The 21,858-nt window shown below is 45.6% G+C and overlaps 1 protein-coding gene across 5 annotated transcripts in view; it reads right to left on the bottom strand.

The window, feature by feature from the left end:
* Positions 1-21,858, bottom strand: part of CCDC85A (coiled-coil domain containing 85A) — a 67,420-nt gene that overhangs the window by 8,952 nt on the left and 36,610 nt on the right. For 3 of the 5 annotated variants that reach the window (XM_064415585.1, XM_064415580.1, XM_064415581.1), the window contains exon 3: positions 7,988-8,064. The exons of 1 other annotated variant lie outside the window; for it this stretch is intronic. In XM_064415585.1, the coding sequence (XP_064271655.1) occupies positions 7,988-8,064 (77 nt within the window). Of the gene's footprint in view, positions 1-4,943; positions 7,807-7,987; positions 8,065-21,858 lie in introns of those variants that run through there. One more of the 5 variants, XM_064415582.1, reaches the window with a different exon arrangement.

The following is a 21,858-nucleotide window of genomic DNA, read 5'->3' as shown; positions in this document are numbered from 1 at the left end:
GGACCTCACATATTTAAAAAAAAAAAAAAAACTAAAAAATTAAATATGTTAAAAAACCACCAAACCCCAGAATGCTGCACATGCCAAAGCCACAGAAAAGGTACATTAAGCCTGAATCTGAAACCTCATTTCAAAGACAAAGCTGTCCTCGTGCCAAGCACAGGATCCAGGTAAGCCAGGAGAGTGGGCACTGATGGATCTCACAGCCAGGCTGACAGCAGCAGCACACACTGGGGCTGTGCAGGCAGCACGCTGCAACCCTCCCAGCAGGGACCTGGAGCAGTTTGCTGTGAGCTGTGCAGGGGTTTTAGGGCTTACTTTGCTTTGGGAAGGATTTATAGATCTGTTAGTGACTGGCCAGACTTAATGCTGTGCTTTGAGAAAGGAAATGAAAGTTGAAGGCAAAGGGGTAATAAAGCAGATTGTAACAAGTCTGGGTTAGGATAAATTCAGTCTGCCAGCTTTGGAGCTTTTACCAGTAAAGGTATTCTGTTTCTTTACCAACTGCAGAGGCAGCAAAGATTTTGGTCAGTTTGGAATAGAAAATACAGATATTGCTATTAAAATGCAGAGAAAATGAGTACAGACTACACATGTAAAGCCTCCTGAACACAATAGAATCCAAACCTCCTGCAAGTGGTGCTGCTCTCAGAGTCCAAGCCTTCCTCCAGGCAGCTGTGCTCCACAGCCTCTTCCCTGCCATATGTAGCACATTTTTGTCTCCTTTCATGAGAACGAGAGACTTGTGAACACAATGCTTCAAGCAGCCAGCACACATTGGTAGGAGACTGAAAATCAGTATTTCCCCCGTGGACATCCTTCTCCTTCCCTCCCCTGTCCTTGATAAGAGACATAAGTTTTCTTTAAAAAGTAAGGCAGATTTTGCAGCCCTGAAGGCCCTTCCCCAGCTCAGGGATTTCTCATGTCAGGTGAGGAGACTCCACTGAGGCAGTAAAGCTTCTGCCTCCCTTGGAGGAAGCTTTTTCCAGGGGTGATGGGGATGCCCAGCCTGTGAGCTGGAGCACTCCAGCACTGCTGTTAGGAGTTCCTGAGGCAGGGAAGCAAAGCAGGAGGAAAAGGCATTTTGCCAAAGCATGGGGCCTTGGGGGACAAGGAACTGAGGCCTGCAGAGCCTCTGGCACAGCTGCTGCTTCCCAGGGGGAGCACAGACATGTTTCACCTTCCACAAAACCTGCCCTTGGTGTGCTTGCACTGAGGCCCCTGTGACTGAGTACAACTGGATCCTGAGCAGGACCTCGAGGATGGGCAGAGAAATCTGCTCCCTTCCTCCTCCTCCCTACTCCACGCAGCACCTGCATCAAGCCACTGGAAGCATATTCCCTGTGACAGATCTTTCCATGTCTTTCCACATTTCTTATCCAGGAGCAAACTGTGAAAGTGGGTCCAAATCAGACAGGAGGGATGAAGTCATAGCTCTGTAGTGCTGAAAGCTCTATAAACTTTAAAAATCTGGAGTAATTGTGAACAAACAGCACTATACAACATCAGCACTTGAGAAATAATTGACTTTTTTGCTCATCCCACACAAGCAGCCTTCCCTACTGGCCCTGGGCAGCCCTTGTGCCCAAGCACAGCAGTGTGCACATGGCCCTTCTGAGCCTACAGGGATCTGTCACTGCAGAGAGCAGGTAAAACCCACACTATATCCTCTGTATGGCTTCCCACAAGGATCAGGATCCCTGAATGCACAGATCCATTTGCTGTTAGAAGTAAATCTACAAAATATCTAATGCCAAAACGGGCTCTAGTGAATGGAAAGAACAGGAAATCTGACTCAGCCCTGTAATATCACCTCACAAAAAGCCCAGATGAATGGAAATTCAGCATTTCACTCACACTAACTGCAAAATGTTACTACTCAGGCTATTTTCCCTGCACTGTACCCTGGTCAGGGTCAGAATAAAGACCCCTGTGTAAAACAGGGTATTTTGTGATGGAGAAGATTAATAATGAGCTTTTCTGCTTAAGTCAGTAGAAAGCTTCATTTTTTCCAATCTATATTGTTGAAAAGGACAGTCATGAATGAAAGCCACTGTAGTGCCCAGCCCAGTGCCCAGCTCAGTCCACGTGCCAGCCCCTCCAGAGGTGCCTGGCACGCAGGGAGAGGCAGGAAGGGAGAAGGAGTCCATGGCTGCCCCAAGGACACTCACAGTCACCTCATCAAAGCTTCCAAGAGAGCAGAATTTTCCTGCCTGCTGGGCACTGCTCTGTTCACTCCCCATCCAAGCCCCACCTCACTGTGCAGCAGCCTCTTATCCCAGAGGCAAGTGCTTTACTGGGAAGCAGATCCTTCCTGCTGGCTAGCTGCCACACCAGTTCAATCACTACCTGACTTTCAAAGCTTTTTTCCCTGATTTTTCCAGCCCTCAATTTCCCTGTACAGCTCCAAGCAAACACAGACAGTGTTTGTCAGCTTGTTTCAAACAGGCAGGAGAAAGGAAAACCAGAAAGTAATAACTGCAGCATGTTGCTCTGCTGGATTAATAACACACTAAAGAAAACAGTGACATTTTTTTAGGGAACATTCCTGTCAATTAAAATACATATTCTTCAAACACTGCAGTTTTTCACCTGTCCTCAAAGACCTCAGCAGAAACTTGCTGCCAAAATCCACACACTCTCACAGTGGGTTGGAGGCACACTCAGATTTTTGAGTGGCCAAAACCATTGCTAGCTTCATCCCCTCAGAAACAGCTTTTTCCAGCAGGCCCTTCAGAAACCTCTTTTGATAATGAACAGGCAAGAGAAAAATGTTCTGGGCTGTGACAGTTCCAAACCTTGGAGACCACACATGTAAAATCTAGAAGATTCTGTAGAGTCTACTAGAAAACCCTGAGTACAAAGTAATTCCAGACTTTTAGAGTTATAACTGGAAAAAATCAATATCTCTCCTCTGAGAGCTGCAACTCTCTGTACACCAAGTCCTTCTTGAACTTGTGTTTTGGTAACTTGGAGCTCATGAGCTCTTGTCTTGTCAAGCACAATGGACACCTGAGATAAAGGCTCTGCCCAGAACCTCAGCACTGGGAATTGGAGGAGCCCTTTACTAATGAATTTAGGCCTCTTAATTTACACTGGGGATGGGAGCAATGGAGGAACTGGGTGGGTGTGTGGGTGCTCTTGATTAACTTTCTTTCAGCAAATATTTGATGACATGATTAGGAAACATCAGTTTGTTCCATGGCTTTTAATTACATTTTGGTTGAAGGATTCCCTATTCTACATGCTAAGGAAGGCAGGAGACAAACACTATAGGATTGTGAGTGACACAGATTTTAGGAAAAAAACACTAACCAAACAGTTCCCATCTTCTAATTAGATTTATAATTACAAAATATCTTGAAAAGGGAAAAATAAAAAACACAGACCTCAGAGAAAGGTTTTTGAAAGATTTGGAAATGGGTTGAAATAAAATGTGATAATCTAATGGAAGGGGGAAGAAAGAAGGAAATGGAAATGTTGGAAGAGCTTAAAAAAAACCTAATGTGTGCCTCAGAGTCATGCCTGCCATTTCCCAGTTTAACATGCCAGAACTGGAATGGACTAACAAGGATGCAATCCCCCCAAAAAAGGGCCTGAAGGACAGTGCAAGTGAAAGAAACGCAGCAAAAAGAGATGGGAAAGGACCAGAAGCCTTGGAAAGGCAAGAATGAGGAAACAGAGGCAGCAGAGCCCAGGTGGGAGGGAGCAGGAGGGCTCCAGTTGAGCCCAGCAGCAGAACTGCCTCCCGGCCCTGTGCTTGGGAGCCAGGAGCTCATTCCCTGCATCCCAACTCCAGCCCCACTGGCACTGTCTGCAGCACCCTGGCAATGTTTTCCCTCCCCTTCACTGACAGGGAAAGCTGAATTACAAGGACAAAGAGCTGGAAGGGGAAAAGTCTCCTCCTCCTCCTCCCGTGAAACAAATAAGAACTGAAGCAATTTAAATTGGGTGACTTGCCAAGTTTGTCTTTTGCAAATGCATTCACTGTCATTATATGACAGATGTCCACATTCCCAGAGCATTTCAGCTGAGCTGATCAGCCCTGAAATACCACCCCACAAAAACTCAGGGATATCTTCAGCTAATTGGTGTGTGGATGCCAGATCCTGCTCTGGCTTCCCCAGCACAAGGCACAGGGAGCAGTCATGCACCACAGCAACTCTGGCAGGACACTCCTCTTTCCAGGCCTCTGAAGTTACCCACTGACATAACAGGGCTGTCACATCCCAGGGAGCTGCAGCTGGATCCAAATCCAATCTTTGATCCCTACATGTTTTATTAATTATCTCTGAGCATCTTTATTACAGCAGCATAGGTGTTATGTCCTGGGGTAGTGGACTGGTGTGACAAGAGTTGAGTGGTGGGGGAAGATTTAGGGTTTTAGTAATGGGGAGGCTTTAGGGATGGCTTCCCAGTTCTCAGGCCTGCAGCTCAGTGCACACAAGGTACATATTTAAGGAGGAAACAGTGCCCTGTCCACCCTGCACTGCTGATGGGGAGGAGATAGAGAAAATCAGGAGTAAAGCCAAGGCAGGGAAGAAGGGAGAGGTGAGGGGAAAGTGTTTTAAGATTTAGTCTCTATTTCTCCTTATCCTGCTGTGATTAGGGTGGTAATGAATTGAACTAATTTCTCTCTTCTGGCCATGGCAGAACAGGGGAGTGATCTGTCCCTGTCCTTATCTCAACCCATGAGCCTGCTGCTGTGTTTTCTGCCCCTGAGCAGCTGAGGAAGGGAGTGCTGGAGCAGCTTTGGTGGGCACCTGGCCTCCAGCCAGGGTCACCACGCTGTAGGTGGTTAGAGCACTGCTGATGCTGCATTTCCCTGTTCAGTGTCAGCTGCACAGCCCAGTCCCCAGTGGTGCTGAAGCTCCACGTGTGCTTTGAGTCAGCAGAAGGCACTGCCAGAGCCCGTGTGCTGCTCCTGCCTCAGCCCCACGGGGAACTGCTCTGGCCTGAACTCCACCCAGCAAACCAGAAGTGTTCTTGCTCAAGCCCTGCAGCCCCCAGGCCCTGCTGTCACACAGCCTTGCCCACAGGAGTGTTTGAGGAGCACCAGGGCAAGCTGCTCACCCCTCGGCCTGGTCACAGCCAGCACGGTCTGGCATTCCCAACAGAAGACCCAGCTGCTTGCCATTAATCTTGGAAAGTATCTGCTTTCATGCTCAAAAGTCCTGTTTGTGGCCAGAAACTGAAAGGTCTGGATCATATCTTGTTATTGGAGAGAAGGAAAACAGAACAACAACAGCAAAAGAACAGCTCTCACCAAAGCAGCAACCTGCAAGTCTTTGTAACTCTGAAACCCCCTCCTATGCTCTGAACCACCTTCTCAACAACTGTGCAGCACAGCAAGTGACATTAACAGGCTTAAGTGAATAGTCCCATTTTTATACCTTTTCTATTACCTGATCAAACTAAAATATTGACTCAGTGGTGGTACTGCAATTCCCCTGACAAAGCAGCCCTTTGGTACAGCAGAGTGAGCTGAGACTCAGGTTCCATTTGAACAGCGATGGCAGCACTTAAAACCATTTGCTTTGGAAATGCCCTTGCCACTAAATATTAATAAAACCTTTACATTAGAGGTCTGTGGGGTTTTGAAAAGAAAACTAATACAATATGGAGGGAGACAAGCAAAGCAAAAGAAATTGGAAAAGAACCACATCTAAGTGACAGAGGAACAGAATGATTTGTCTGGAGAGATGTCAACAAATGTGTCAGTGCATTTCCGTGAGTGGCACACAAGCAGAAAAGGGGGAGAAGAAAGGATACTGAAAACAGAGAGGAAAAAGAAGAAAAGTGTGGCAGGAGGAGAGAAAAAAGCCTGAGACAAGGCCAGGGCTCTTCAGCTGAGACAGCAGAGGTGTCACACTCAGGGCTGTGAGTTCTCACCTCTCTCCTAAGTGCAATTCTGCAATTCCCAAACCCTCCCAGTGCCCCAGCACCCCATCAGAGAGGGACTATCCAAAAAGCAAAAGGCATCTCTCATGGAGGCAGTGCTGAAATTTTAAGGCAGGACACTGAAACTGAGTAAGGGCCGTGCCAAAAACCTTCATCAGTTGTAGAGCTTGTTGTAGATTTTCAGTTTATTTGTCAAAAGCACTTGGCTTGGCTTCATGCCCAACAAACTCCCATTCCTCCCATTAAATGGAATCAAAGCAGTGCCAGGAGTTTATGCATTTCCACCCTGCATCCTTGTCTTTGTGACAGGGCCTGATCACCACTGAGATGAGCACGTTCTAGGTGGGACCCACAGGAATAACAAACCCCCAAAACAAACTCGGGTAAATGCAACACTGAGGTGATGAGAGCAAAGTCAGAATAAGCTCGGTGTCTGCACTTCCTGCCTCTCCCCAAAGCCATGACTTCAACCAGGAGGAAGAGTAAAATATGCCAGGAAATGTGAACTCTTGCCACTCATTAAGTCTTAGAATGAAGTACCCAGAGATATGAGATAATTTTTCAGAACTCTACCACAGATCCTTGTGCCAATAAAACCACACATAAGACAAACTGACCTGGCTCTTTGAAAACAAAAAGCAGTTTCCAGGCTTGCTCTCCTCGCTCTTCCCCTTCAAAACCCCACCCTCAGCATATTTTGTTTCAATGGTTTTTGCAACAGCTACAGGCTTAGGTGCCAGGCTGTTTTTACTGGGACTATTCCCTGGTTTGGCACCCCAGCCAAGGTATTTTCACTGAACCCAATGCACACAGGGTGGGTGTTCCAGGTTTTTGGTAAGATTTGGGAATGCTTTTTATGGGTTCTGCCTCAGCACCTCAAATCCAGACAAATCAAACATAAAACACACGGACACTTCTAAAGATTTGGCCCATGAAGAATGTTCTGCACAATTTATCTCCCAGTGTTGTTCCAGACCCAAGACAAACCACACAGTATTTTTGGGTGGGTTTGTTGACATTTGCCCTGAAAACCATTCTTGAAAAGAAAATAATATTCATTTTCACTGAGGATCAACCTTTGTCTTTCCTACTAAAAACTGTTTACATGTTAATGAGCAGACATTTCTTGCTGTCCTTCTTTTCCAGATCCAAAAATTAGGGTAGAGAGAAGCAAAGTGCCCAAGGTCACCAAGCAAAGAGCTGTAGAGGCCCTTCCAACTGTCACATGAAAGGTGAGGGGAAAAGCCACCACACTTTACCTAAAATCTGCCCCAGGAAAAAAGCAATAAATCTGAGCCAGTAGATTTTACTTCTTATACATCACTGTTACCTTGGATTTTACAGTCAAACAATGGTACTAAGTCCAACAAAAGGCACTTTTCTTCACCAGACCAAAGACCAGTGTTCAATTTAAACAAAATCCAACTTCTTTTCTTTTCCAGTGGGCAACATCATTTGAAGACCTGATGGATTTTTCTAAGGATTATTTCATCAAATATAATAGAAACACATTCTAGTAAGTATGTGCATATATGAAGATTACAAGTGTCTTTGATTCATTTGTACCAGACTTAAAATTTTTTCATTCTTAGAAACATGTGAGGAAAACCTTTAACACCATATTTGCTTATTTATTCAATTGAATTTCAGCCTTGCATTAATGTAGCTAATATAGTCCTCCAAGTATTAGAAATAATATAACCCAATTATTAATTATAATGTTTGTACTTTCAGAGCAAAATATTTGGTGAATATTTAACTATAAAAAGTAGTTGACATTTTAACAAGAACCTCTTGGAATAAAACCAGAATGCAAAGGGTCAGTTCACTGTGATTCCCAAACCATTAATTAATTAATTAGAAGTAGCAGTTTCCAGGAAATTTTTCTTAACAAGGTATCAAAGCCTGCAAAGGAAAAAATAATTAATGAAAGCATTGTCACAGCCTTAAATGAACCCCCTAGTTAAACACAGCACGATGAGCAAACAGATGTGAGAGCCCTTGGGTGTCTGAGTGTTCCAGGGCAGCAGGGACAGGGGCTGCTGGTCCCCTGCAGCCCAGGCACTCCCGCGGGGCTGGCACCCACCTGGGGCAGCATGCGATTTTCCTCCTCCAGCTGTCTTACTCTGGCCTCCAGCTGCCTAACATAGGACAAGGTTGATTCTAAAAAATCAAACAGAAAAAAACTCGTATTATCCACAGAGATCTGCTTGTGTTCACCAGTGCCAGAGCCTGCGCCGCGTTCTCACTTGTACTCGCAGCAGGCTGCCTCTCTCAAACATCCATGGAACATCTCACTCTGCTCTCCCAGGGCAGAGCAAACAACACTGATCCTGCAACTGATCAATTCCTTGTTTTTGTCATTCTGCACCTTAAGTGGTCCTTTCTCAGACCCAAGGAATCTCACAGAAAGACAGCACCGGCTTGAGTTTTCCAACCCATTCCCAAGAAATCTCACAGAAAGACAACACAGCCTTGAGTTTTCCAACCCATCCCCAAGGAATCTCACAGAAAGACAGCACAGGCTTGAGTTTTCCAACCCCACCTGGAAGCTCTCCACATGGATCATGCACTATCCCACTGGTCCTGCTGCCACAGCCGGGGCTGGGCTGGGAAGCAGCCGTGTGTCCCCAGGGCCTGGGACATCCCCAGCTGGTGGACAGCAGGACCTGCCTGGGCACAGTGCAGCTCCCAGCACGTCCTCCTCTCCCCCACATGCCAGGGACAGGCTCCCACTGCCTCAGAAGTGCACAGAGAGCAAACCCTGCTTGCTCTGCCCACCAGTCTCTCACTGACCTCCACAAGGGCAACCTTTGGTGCATTGTGAAGGACAGGAGTCACTCCCAGTCCACTCCCAAGAACTTGACATAAGAAGAGGAGATCCTTGATCCGGCACTAAAAGCACCCACGAGCTTTTTCTAAGTGACCCATTAGACATTTCTTGGGTCACTTAGAAGTGCTGCTCTTAAAGTCCTGGATCTAAGAGACATGTCCAGGAATGTAGCACTCAAGTGTAAGAAAAAAGGTGCAGAAAAACTGCTGCGACTCTTGCACCTCTCTGTGTGTAGGTGGAATTCTGCATGTACTCATTCCTGACTCAGTGATCCACTCAGCTTCCTCTGAGATGTCAATTCCCATCACACATTTGTACTCACACTGCCATGTAATTAGCAAAATTGGTGATTGATGGTATGGAATCCATGGGTATCGGGGCACTGCTGATGGCTGATACAGCCCTTCAAAGCTGCATTGACAGCACAGCTGTTCACTGGGTTAAATTGACAGATGAATTTGGGCATGAATTTCCTCTGATAGCTCAACACTACTGCAGCCTGCCCGTAAAATAAGGGAAATCAGGTGTTACTTACTGCTCTTACGAGACTGCAATAGGCTAAAATATGCATGGGAATTTACACAACATGAAGACAACAAATAGTAATTTGTCAAAGATGATTAATGCCCAGCCAGGCACTGGATTAAAAATAGCCTTGTGCAATAAAAGAGGAAGAGGTAATCTGAGGTTCTGCAGGCTCTGCTGCGTGAGGATTTTCATAGTTAGTGATGGGTGCATCTCTGGAGAGCTGCTGAGCCCGGCTCAGATGAGCACTTAGGAGATGAACAGCTCATTCAATTAACTCCCAACGACAGGGACCCTCCCACCAAATCAGCTCCTTCCCAGCAAAGGCACTCCTGGGAAGAGCTGCAGGAGCTCCCTCACGTCACAGCCAGCAGCCCCCAGCACATCCCAACCCTTCCCTCTGCTGTTTTCCATGTGAGATGGCTCCTGAGCACTCGTTATGTCAGAGGGGCTGGACCAGGAGCTCCCTCTGGCACTGGCCAGCCCTAAATTCCTTGGTTAGAAGTTCACTGCTGTGTCAGTGTGGGTTTGGACTTCATGTCCCTGCTGTGCCCACCAGTTCCCTCCATGTGAGCTCCCCTCTGGATTCTCTTCTGCTCCAAGCCTCTGTGATTTCCTGGCTGAGCATTCCTTATCTCCTCAGATAACACACACCTCCTGGCAACATCTGCTGCCTCTTATTACTTTTATTCCTTCACTCATCTGTCGAGAGTCCAGAGCAGAGATCCCTGCTGCTTCAAGTCACACAACTCTGCCTCAGTTCTCAACTTCCCCATGCCAGCTGAGGATTTGGTCTGGAATCTCTGTGCCTCTTAACCCTTTTAAAGTGTGAAACAGTTACTTAAATCTCTCTTGTAATCTGATTAAAAGGGAAAATTAGGTCATCTACCAAAGGCTTGAGCAAGCAAATCCTAATGTATGTGAGTCTGCTTGACACATAGACTAGACACATATATATTTCAGGATCTGTTAATATATTTATGCTGGGGTGTTATGAGCTTAGAGGAAAAATGAGCAGAAAAGTCAGTCAAGGACATAGCAGATGGAGAAACTGAAAACACATAAAGTGAAACACTGCCCACAAACTTAAAAAACACCCAACCAAACAAAAGTTGCACTAAAAGTGTTTATGAGAAGTCCTGTATGATCCATCTCTTCTGCTCTGGAACAAACTGTGCAAGCAGGACAGTCAGTGGCTCATGTCATTACTGCCACATTCGACCCCTGGGGGCCCCTTGGTTACAAGATTTCCACTCCTCCCATCTCCCTTTGTGAGGCATTGCTAAGGGTGTAACAATTAGGAAAAAAATCCCATTCTCAGGAATGAGTTACCACCAAATGAGCTTCTCGTGCTCTTAACATCACTGAGAACAAGATCAACATGCAGTGCTTCATTCCAGGGCTGAAATAAAACAATTTTCTGAGCTATTAGTGACACAGAAATATCTTGCTCTTAGGGAAATTCAGTGACAATTCACTCTCTCTCCACATCTGTCACTCTAACATGTTGTAAGAGAACATCAATATTTACGTAGCTGATCTCTTTTTCTTTTGACATCCACACTCTTGAAGCAAGGAGATATTTTGGGGTTATGTCAGACTTTATCAGACACTTCCATTGCTGCCAAAGGCATATTTGTGCATTGGATTTATCCATTTTTATATGACTGCCTGGTCTCAGTCTAGCAAGGAATTCATAATATTCTTTAAGCCAGATTATCCTCTGCTGTTTTAGAATGGGTGAGGATGTCATGTTAAATTCTGATCTTTTCCTTTTTCTTTCTGGGTTTGTTTTGTTTTGTTGTTTTTTGGAGGCTTACAGCTCACAGGCAGCTGTGGGACTGCACTGGAGAACATCTTAAAGTCTGAGACCCTCTACACACTTATTAGATCCCTGGAAAAGGGATGAGAACCCCACAGAAGGCAAAAACCCAGAGGTTCAACCTACTTTTCTGCTTGTTCATAGGAGCTGGAGTAACAAGCTCAGTATGGCAGGTGAAAGGGATTTTATCCAACAGAGGAATATTTGAGGGTAAGACAGAATGGGAGACCCAAGAGCTGGACAGAAGGCTGCTCTGAGGCAGTCCTCACATCCTCATGGCCAGAAAATGGAAAAACATGATTTGGTGATAATGCAAAATTCACTGTTACAAGCAGCACTTCCTGCTTTGATATTCATGTTCCTAAAGGAGCTCTCCAGAATCATTGGGAGCCACATCCCAAGGCACATTTTCAAATATTGAGGGTATGAATGAGGGAAAATGCCAACAGTTCACCTGGGCAAAGGATTCAGCATGTTGGGTGTAGGGATATTTTGATGTGTGGCAGCAAGGGTTTGGTTGAGGTACATCCAACTTAACAAACTCCATTTGTTATGCTGCTCTTCCAGAATCACAGAATTAACTAGGTTGGGAAATACCTTTGAGATTCCTGCACTGTGCTGGCAGGAATTTAATAATTGCACATCAAATCAGATTTTGGTCATTCAAATGCACACCCAGCATACTGCAGTGACAACTAAATAATCTTTTAATAAATGGGAAATGAAAACCAAGGTTGTGCAAGGGGTACTCTAAACCCTCCTGTAACTGCCTGGCAGCTCCACACATTTAGGAAAGGGTTTCTCTGCTAACTGGGGAGCAGATTCAATGACATGCAAACCATCTCCCTGTCCTAGAATTCCTAGTCATCAGATTTAATTGCCTCAATATTAATATTCATGACTGAGACATGCTATCACTGCAATCCATCCCCTTTCAGCTACCTTGCTCAGATATAAAAAAATAAAATGGCACTGTTGCATTTACACTCTCAGCAATTCACACCCCTTGCACTCAGCGCTGGCAGCGTCCACCTCCCCAGGGCAGGATCAGAAGACCTCCCAAGGTCATTTTTAGCCCTGTCTCCTATGATTTTCTATCAGGGCTGCACATCTTACATAACATCCCTCACTGAAGAAGTGCTGGAGAACTCCTCGTTCGAGCGCAGCCGATTTCCCCCGCAACGCGACGCAGCGACGCTGGGATTAGTGCTACCATGTAGAAAGAAAGACATCTGCCCAAGGCAGGATTTTATTAAGCTCACCAGAATGTTTAGGAGCTTTTTACAACAAAGGCAGATATTCTCAGGAAGTTTTGGGACAGTGAGCACCGTGGCACTAAGGCAGGGTTTGCATTTCTCAGTTCTTGCTGTTGTCTGAAATTCTCCGGCCCCAAGCTCAGATTCCTCATGATTATGGATCCAGCAATTCTTGACTTCTCCCAGTAATTAAAAATATCATTAACTAAGCTGAGCTAGTTCACCAAGTGTGTCAAAACTGAATCCTAGCAAAGGGAAAGTTGGCACATGCTGGTTCAAATATCCAGGATGCAGTGGCAGCCCTGACACTTCTCAGGCACCATGTGCCATGTTTCCCCATTTCAGCACACATTACACACAGGCAGGTGCTAATTACCTTATCTCTGCAATCAGAGAATTTTATTCAGATTTCACACAAAAACAGTGTGTTTTCTCAGGTGCAGCAGCTTTTAATCACAGATTAACTATTTATTAGAAAAAAAAGCACACTCTCCTTATCTTAAGGCAGCCCTTGCCTTGTCTTTACCAATTCAGTGATGGGGTCTGACTCAGACTCCATGGTGTTTGCATTTGCCTGGATTTAGGTGCCACTGTGGATCAGGCAGTTTAGTGAGCAGGTCTGGGCTGACTGTGCACACACAGCCCTGTGCTGAAGCTCTCCCAAGGCTTTCCTTCTTCCCCAGGTCACCAAGGAATGCCCCAGGTCACCCAAATACTCTCTGTGACACAACTTGCTAGAAATGTAATGTCGGCTTCTACTTAAGAACATTACTGATTTAGGCTGGAGATTTTGTTGCACATTTAGCTTTAGGTGCAACAAAATTTACAGTTGAACTCACCTGGAAAAAAAAGAAGCTTAAAAAAAGGTTTTAAAACCTTGCATGGAGAATAAAGGATTCAACTATAGGAGCACCTAAAAATTATCTCAGATGTCAGCTGAGGCAACGCTCTTGCTAACAGCTGGACAGCACTGTCACACTAATGGGCTGCTGAAACACTAACCTTGCTTTGTTGGGGGTTTTTTGGTGCTAGAGGTGACAACAGCAGGGCTTTCCTTGCTGGCCTGTTTGATGCTCTGTTAGCTCCCCTTCAGCCTGTGCTAAATGCATTTGGCACAGTATTGATGGAAGCAGAGAAAATCAAATCCATTATGCTGTTGCTGAAGCCTTTCCCACTGGCTTTCAGCTTGTTTTGGTATTGACTGGCTGTGGTTTATGGTGGGTAAAATCTTTATTGGCTCCATTTACTCAAGCACGCAGGTTTGTCCTGTGCCACCACACTCTCCTGGGCTCATCAGGATGTCCCCAAGAGCAGGCACAGCCCCTGGCCTGGAAACACAGCAGAAGGGAAGGGGGGTGGATGTTCAGCAGGCTCCTGCATGGAATCCAATGGAAGGCTGGAAAAGGCACTGGCTGAGAGCAGCTTTGCTTAGGGAAGGAAGGGAGATGAAGCACCCATCATCTCTCCAACCCAGTGCCCTCATCTCCTCCCTTCCCCAAGCCAGGCTCTTCTCAGGCTTGCCTTTTCCAGCTTTCCAGCTGATTTCACACGGGAATCTCAACCTCACATCTGTGCCTCCTGGTCACATGGAATTGCATCTTTTAAGTGTCCCTTGCTGAAAAGGCCCTGGGTCCCCTGCAAACCTGTGGCCACTGAGAACCCACTGTATCCACAGAGCCACCTCCAGCTTCTCCCAGTTCTGCTGTGCCTCTGTAAAATGAACATTCGCAGAAAATGAAAAAATGCTGTAAATAAAAATACAAAGCTTCCCAGCAACAGCAAGATTTGTGCAAAAACCAGAGGGTCAAACTGACTGAGACACCAAATACATGCACTAAAGGTCATTCAGAATCCCCACAACTCTCTACAGACACTCATAGCCACTTTTCTTAGCTCATAAAATTGTATTTCACAAGCTCCAATCATCAGATGTTGAAGAGACATAGTTTAGAAAATTTAGGTGAGAATTTCACCACTGGTACAGCAATCTCAAGTTAATAATACACTGGCTTTCCTGGCAAACTGCAGCTTAGGCCAAACCTGAAAACTACATCTCCAGGAATTGTGAATCAGACCAAACCTCTCAATCATTTTTATGTTCATCTAGTGCCTTGTTAGGAGGCAGTTATCCAACCTGTAACCTCCTCTTTTACGGGTAACTGAGTGACTCAATCCCAAATTCAAACAATGTTCCTTAGAGTACAGAAATAGAAGCTCTCTCATTACTGAAACCATTGAACCATTGAACATTTTCTTGTTACAACTACAAAAGAGATGCCAAAACTCACAACAAAGATCAATAGCCACATGAATATGTGGGGGAACAGCCAGCCCACAACTCTTCCTCCTCCCCACGAGAGTGAAGCCAACAGTCCCTGTTCTGGGTGTACGTGGGGTAAATTTGGATGGAGATGCAGGGCTCCAAGAGATGTTTGGGCAGCAGGCAGTGCCAGGAAAGCAGGAGGGGCAGCAGGGCCACTCTCAGGCTCTGTTTGCAGCTCCTTGCCTCATTTCTGATCCTGCTGATGCTTCATTCCCTGCAATAGGAGCATCCTGCATGAACTGTGGTGTGCACACAGCATCCAAAGCCTCCTGTAAACACAGCAGGAAAAGTTACCAAAGCAGTAAGCATCCAAGGGAAAAAGCAGCAAGATGTGCACAATTACCCAGCTCTGTGAGGAGCAATGAGGAGCATTCCCATGAGCAAGCATGGGCAGAAGCTGGGGAACTGCCAGAGGAAGACAGGCCAACCTGGGCAAACTCAGTGGAGATTTAAAATTATCAGGACAAAAGGAGGGTTTGGATTAATTTCTCTACACTGAGTGATTAAGATGTAGGACAGGCTATTAAATGCAGTAAAAGATGTTACAAGATTAAATATGTCCTGGGGACTGAAACCACCCTCTTGCCTCCAGAGCCCATTAAAGGGCTGTGGTACAGTAACACCTGCCTGTCCCTCCTGAGCTGGGCACATTTAAAGCAGGAAAGATGAGCATTTTGTAAAATTACTGCACCAGCAATCTCAGCACAGAACCTAATTCCAAGGAAAAATTAGCTCTATCCATTTTAGCTGGCAGCTACACAATAGCAGAGGGAAGGGCTGTTGGTGCAGTCTCCATCTCCTCTGTAAGCCTCTTTTGGAATGATTGGGGAAGGGATAATGACAAGAAATAATCAAATGACAATGTATTAAAAATCTATCAGTGCAAGCATGTCGCTCTCTGGGGACTCACATCCCCTGGGCTGCTCACTCCACAGCTGGAGCATCTGTGCCTCCAGACAAAATCCCTGGGAGGGGAAGCCCCAAGAGATGAGGAATCAGCCTAAGTGTCCAGCTCTGGCTGAAATCAGCACTCAGCTACTTCAGCACTTAGGAAAACTCTACAGATGTCTCCTGCATGTTCCTGATAGCCCAAACATCCTGACCTTAGGGGCAGAAAGATTCATGTGCCAGAGCAGACCAGACATCACACAACAGAGGATACTGCCCCAGTTTCAGCTCATTATTTCTCTGATTTCTAAAGATCTGCATGTCTGATCAGTATCTCTGTGCTCCTGATATGATGCTGGGATTATGGGATTATTCCAGAGAGACTCCCAGTGTTGCAAGCCAAACCTGCCACATTTAGGCTTCCAAGTTCTCCTAGGGATGGGGTTTAGGGACCTTTTACATATTTCCCTATCCACATGGTGAGATTCTTTCTGTCCTAAACCCACATTTTTGTTTGCCTTGTTGCCTTTGCTGCCTTCCTGAGATTCCTGTGGCTGCATCCTACATTGCTGCAGCAGGGCCTGGGAACTAATGAGCCTGTGCTTTATTTGGTGAAAGTGCACAGATACAAACCCACATCACGGACTGATGCAGAACAACACTTGTGAGAGGGGAACCCGTGTTTTGTCAGGGCTTCAGAGGAAGCCAAATGCTCCACTTAAACAACTTCTGGTTTCTCAGTGCCTTTTCAGTGTTATCTCACTGCAATCAACATACACTGCTGTTATATTAATATGATGCTGATTAAAACACTCATAATTTAAAAGTAATCTCAGCACAGGCAACAAAGCACAGCACGTGTTACTGAGAGCTGTACTAGGCACATACACCTGCTATAGAGCTGTTGAATTAATGATTTATAATTATTTACCCCCTGACATGGCAAATGGAGCCCTTTGCCCTCTCCTTTGCTGCTGGCTGTGAATCTGCAATGCCTTTGCAGCAAAGCCAGCTGAGATTTCCCAAGGCAGCACATCCCACAACCAGCTGCCCATTCCCTGGGCTGCACCTGGGACTTCTCCAGTGATCCCACAGATCCCAGCAGGGCAGATGTGGCAGCTCCCCCACTGAGGGGATGTCTCCCTAGTGTTAGTGGAGCTGATCCTTGGGCTTTAAACCTGAGCATCTTCCTGACCAAAGAGTAAAAGGAAGCACTTTCACTTTACTACCCTTCCAAGACTCAACCAGCTCTCCATGTAGTCCTAACTAAAGGAGTTCAATTGCCTTCCATGGAATGGTCTGTCCACCCCTGTGGATGTGTGTCCATGCAGATCAGCCTCCCAGCACAGCCATTCCCAAATCCACGTCCCCTCTGAGCTGTCCCTCAAAGACAGGAATTGATGCCACTGCTGCTGGCTGCCCCAGTGCCTTCTCCTTTTATGTTCCAAGCACCATTTCATCCAACAGGGATGAAACCAGCCAAATGCAGGAAGTGCTCTAGAACCTGAAAATGGCAAATGAGCAGTTGCAATAATTCCTCAAGTTTCTAAATCATCTGCATCCATTTGCAGGGCTCCAGTGCTGTGTTCAGCACGAGGCCTTCGACATCCAGACAAAGCTGGGATGACTCAGGGAGAGCAGTCCAACTTGAGAGCTCTCCCAGCTGCTTATCTGCACCATCAGAACAAAACAAACATTTTAAACAAGGTCTCCTCTGTTTATTTCCTGGTTATTCACTAATGGGAAAGCAATTTACGCATTTCCTCTCCCCAAACACACAAATAATCATCGTGCAGGGCTTTTGGTTCCAAAGGCTGCTGGGAGCAGTCGTGTCCTTCTCTCTGAGGTTTACAAGGAGCCCATGACTAACCCGTGCCCCTGGCACAAGGAGCTCCTCAGGGCCCTTTTCTGCCCCCCTGGGCCACTCAACACGCACTGAAAGATGAGTCACACTCAAAAATCAAGTGCATGTGTTTGTGTGGACACGTGCATGTGAGGGGAGGGTTTTGCCATGAGCTACCTGCCCTCAAATTACCAGGATTTCGTTCTGGCTGCTCTGAAAGTTTCTTTTATAGGGTTACAAGGAGAAGAATTTGCCCCATTAGCAGGCAAAAATCAAAAACAGACAGGTGAGCATTTCCCAAGCAGGTGGTACTGTCTCGTTTATAATGTCTGATTAATACTACTAATTAAACTAAAATATAGTAATGTTGTGAAATAGAATAAATTCTATAGAACTAAAAAAAATACTGACATTTTTCTCTACCGGCATTTGGAAAGTAGCACTGAATCTCCTGAGATTTTTTAGAATGAAGACAAAAAGAATTATTCCCAGGGTTCTGGGCACAAAATACAGAAGTGACTGTAACAACAAACTGCAGGAAAACTCCAAGTAAAACAGTCAGGGGGGGAGGAGATTCCAAATCCCATTATATTACATATGTATGACCACAGCAAGTCATGTTAGAGACACAAGCAAAGCAGCCTGCCTACAGTTTATTACAGAGGGATCAGCTCAGATACTGTAGTGCTGTGGGCAAGGGAGGTAAAATCAGTGTATAAATGAGCTGTCAGGGCAGCTGCTGTAACAAAATGCAGACAGCATCCCAAAATTTCTGGAGAAAATTGAGACATATAGACAGCCTCAGAGGTTTAAGGCTAGAAAAATGCTATTAAAACAAAGCAGTCTGGCTTCCTGCCCTGTGGAGACAAAGGAATTTTGATAATAATTCCAGGAATGCCTGGTTTCCTTTTCACTGCTGGAAATGGATATGGTCAAAAGAAATCTGTGGGCTTTTTCCTGTAAAGAAAATCTTGGCAGAAACAATTGGACCAAAATTAAATTTATGAATGAGGTTTTTTGTGTGACTTAGGACATGAACATAAGATCTGTAGCAATAAATTACTGCAGGAGGATTATATATTTCCTGGGGTTTGTGAGCCTGACAAGCAGTTCCAATCCATCTGCACTATTTCTTGCCATTCCTTAAAACAACCCTGCTTTCATGCTCACCTATGGAAACCTGTATCAATTACCTGCAGGAGAAAACCTGGATCATTTCCCCTCTGTCACTCCTTTTACAGCACACTGAGCACAAGATGGAAACCCATCCACCCCAGCTGGAAAACCACAGAACATCCCACAGTGTTTCCTGCATCCACCTGCTCTACGTGGGTATGGAATTGCCTCTGTGGCACCAAGATTTGGCAGGTTACAGCTGTTCCAACATCCCTAAATCTTGGACAAAAGATGACCCCCAGCACCCCCCTGGGATCTCCCAGAAGGCAACAAGCAATCCTGGTCTCACTAAGGGTACAGAGAACTGCCCTCAGCTTCAAAGGCCACAGAAGCTTCCAGTCCTAAGGAAGACTGACAGAAAAACAGAGCCCAGGGCTGGAGACTTAAAAGGAATCTGCTTTCCTCCCATTCTTCCCAGAGCAGCAACGATGACACACTGACCCCAGAAAGAGCTGGCACACAAAACAATGCCTTCCTGGAAAGGTGCCAGCAGCTCAGGGAATTGTAAGCTCACTTTTCCCGTAGAATAAACACATTTCAAGGAGGTTCCTTGAAAAACAACAGCAGCAGCTCCTCTGGTAGAGCAGCCACTGGGAGCTCCACACTTCCCTACCCAGTCTGCTCTTCCCAAGGGAAAGGGAACTTTCTGGGACAGCTGAAATAACCCTTTCTTGGGCACTCAGGTCCCAGCTGTGGTGGGAACTGAACTCTTGCAGCAGTGGCAAGCCCCACCATTCCTCATCAGCCAAACTGCGCCCAAAGCACTTGGGCAGCAAGTGGAGTGAGAAGCAATGGGAACTGCTCCAGTTGCTTTGTTTGTTGACCTTTGGGTTGGTTTGGTTGTACCTTTTTTTGTCCCACTGTTACAAATAGGCAGAAAAGGCATTGAACACATCCCATACCCCAGGAAGCACCAGTGAGTTTTCCCACCTCAGTCTCCCCCTGCTCCCACACCTGTTTGTTCAAAGACAATATTCCCTGTTTGATTTTCACTTTTTGGCGAGGGAATGCTTGCAGAGGCAGCTGACACAGCTGGCTGAGTTTTGCTGAGAGTTGTTCTATGCTGACCAGGGCCTGGCTCCACAGTCAGCACACAGGGACAATTTACACTGGGCAGGACAGCAAGAAAAGTGCTCCCACTGCAGAGCACACGAGGTGACAGGAGGGGGTTGTTAGAGGGCCACAGGCTTTTCCTGGCTTTAGAGTCCTTCCTTTAGTCAGTGATCCAAGCATGCTCTGCAGGGTTATACCCACACTCCCAGGAACTCTGACTCCAAGGGATGCTTCCCATCATCAGAGAAAGAGGAAAAGCAACATCAGGATCAAAGCAGGCTCACCCAGGTGTATGACTGTGGCAGCCCTTTTTGGTGAAGCCCCTAAGTAAAAAGGACTGAGAGCTGCCTGGCCAACATTTTAATGAGACATCATTTCCACCTAAACATCAGGAGCTTTATTTAAAAGCCAGCAAGCCTTGGACTTCCAGATTTGATTGCTGATTACTGCCCTTACTGAGGACATTTTATATTTTGATAAAAATCCTTCTCCTTAAGTATGAACACACAAGTTAATGCTCTGTCTTAGAATATGAGGGTCATATCTAAAGGACTGGAACTTTTACTAAGAGAGACTGAAGGAGACACTCACACCTGGATTTGAAGCTTTTGGAAGGGAAAGACAGGGTGGCAGAGTTAAAGAAAGGAAACATGACCTCAGTTTAAACTAACAAGTGAGACAAATCTCTCCTTGTGGAAGTCAGAGGAATGCAGACCTGTTTGGGAAAGTAAAATCAGAGGAAGTGAGTAACAATCAGCAATCTTATTTTCAGAAAATAACCTTATCTTTACTGCCTCATTCTCAACATAAACAGTGTTTCTTCTGCGGCAGTAAAGAATTCTCTGTAAAGAAGTTGTGTTTTTTCCTTGCCATCCATTACATGCAGAGTCTACAATCCCTTGAGCATCGAGCATTTACCACTGGACAGGGTAAATGTTGGCAATTTTGTCTCAGTGTAATTGTTCACTGTGTCGTGTCAATTCCTACTCTGTTCTCCTCGTTCCTGCCCAAGCCCAAACAACATCCACTGCTGGGGCCACCAAAGCAGTTCCTTTCACTGACCTACAGGACAGTCTGAGCAACAGAGTACATTTCAGAATCACACAATAAATACATTAAAACAAATTGAAAATAGTTTTTGTTGAAAGCTCTTCCCTTGCAACAACAGCTGCCTCAGTTCATAATTCCCAGATGTTCAGACCTTCCCTGTGTCACAGGGATTTCCTGGGAACAAGACATCCCATCATAGACACCAATTACTTCAAGATCCAAATCAGTTTTCCTAGCCTTTAATCAGAGACACTTCATTCTTCAATATTTAACACACTGACCCAGGACTAATGCAGGACACTTGTGATTTGAGTATCAATTTTTAAAGTGCTTCTGAAGTCTCAAGAGGCTTTTCCCACTAAAATTCAGCCCATGCCTAACCTATTTACATAGTCTTTCATCTTCCTGTTGTAAGAACATTCAGTCAAATCTGCTGAGTCAGATAAACCTCTTTACATGAAAAAGGATATTTGTCCTTTGGATTCAAGCTTGAAGAATATAATGGAAACCACAAGTTTTCACAAATTCTGTAGTAAGTGCTGATATTCTGGGGAAACATCTTTGTGAGTTATTATTTGCTGCTTGGGGAGCATATTTGAGGAAATTCTGCATCACAGAAAAGCTTTCCCATGCTGTAAAAAGATAATTTCCCATTCTGTACATTGCAACATCTCAAATTAAATTCCTTTCCCTGTTGAAATACCGAATCCAACCCATCCAGCAGTTCATTTAGGGTACTGAGCAGATCACATGTCGAGCCAAAGTCACTTTGATCCTAGAAAAAAGTATACTGTTGAATCAGCAGAGTCATCCCCTAGATTAAATGTGCCACTAATCCAATCAGATCCAGCACTTACTTTGCCCTACATGTTAAGCACCCCTCCCAGTCTATTAAGGACAGAGGATTTCACTGAATGCTGCTGCTCCCTAACTCCCAGCTCACGTCTCAGCACAAATTAAAAGGCAGTTTCAATTCCACTTCCCCTTGCTGATGCCTATCTGTGTGAGCCACTGCCTTGGCACCCTGGCAGGGTGCAGTGCCACGAGGCACTTCCTTGGCACAGGGCAGGGAAATGGCTCAGGGAGCTTTGGAGATGATGGGGGTGGGAGCACCAGGAGCCGTGGCTGAGCTGGCACGAGGAGGGAGCCAGGTGAGCACAGCACAGGGAGGAGTGAGCTGCTCTGGGA

This window comes from Passer domesticus, chromosome 3, assembly GCF_036417665.1.
Source record: "Passer domesticus isolate bPasDom1 chromosome 3, bPasDom1.hap1, whole genome shotgun sequence".
Lineage (NCBI taxonomy): Eukaryota > Metazoa > Chordata > Aves > Passeriformes > Passeridae > Passer > Passer domesticus.
This window is presented reverse-complemented; position numbering and strand designations above follow the sequence as displayed.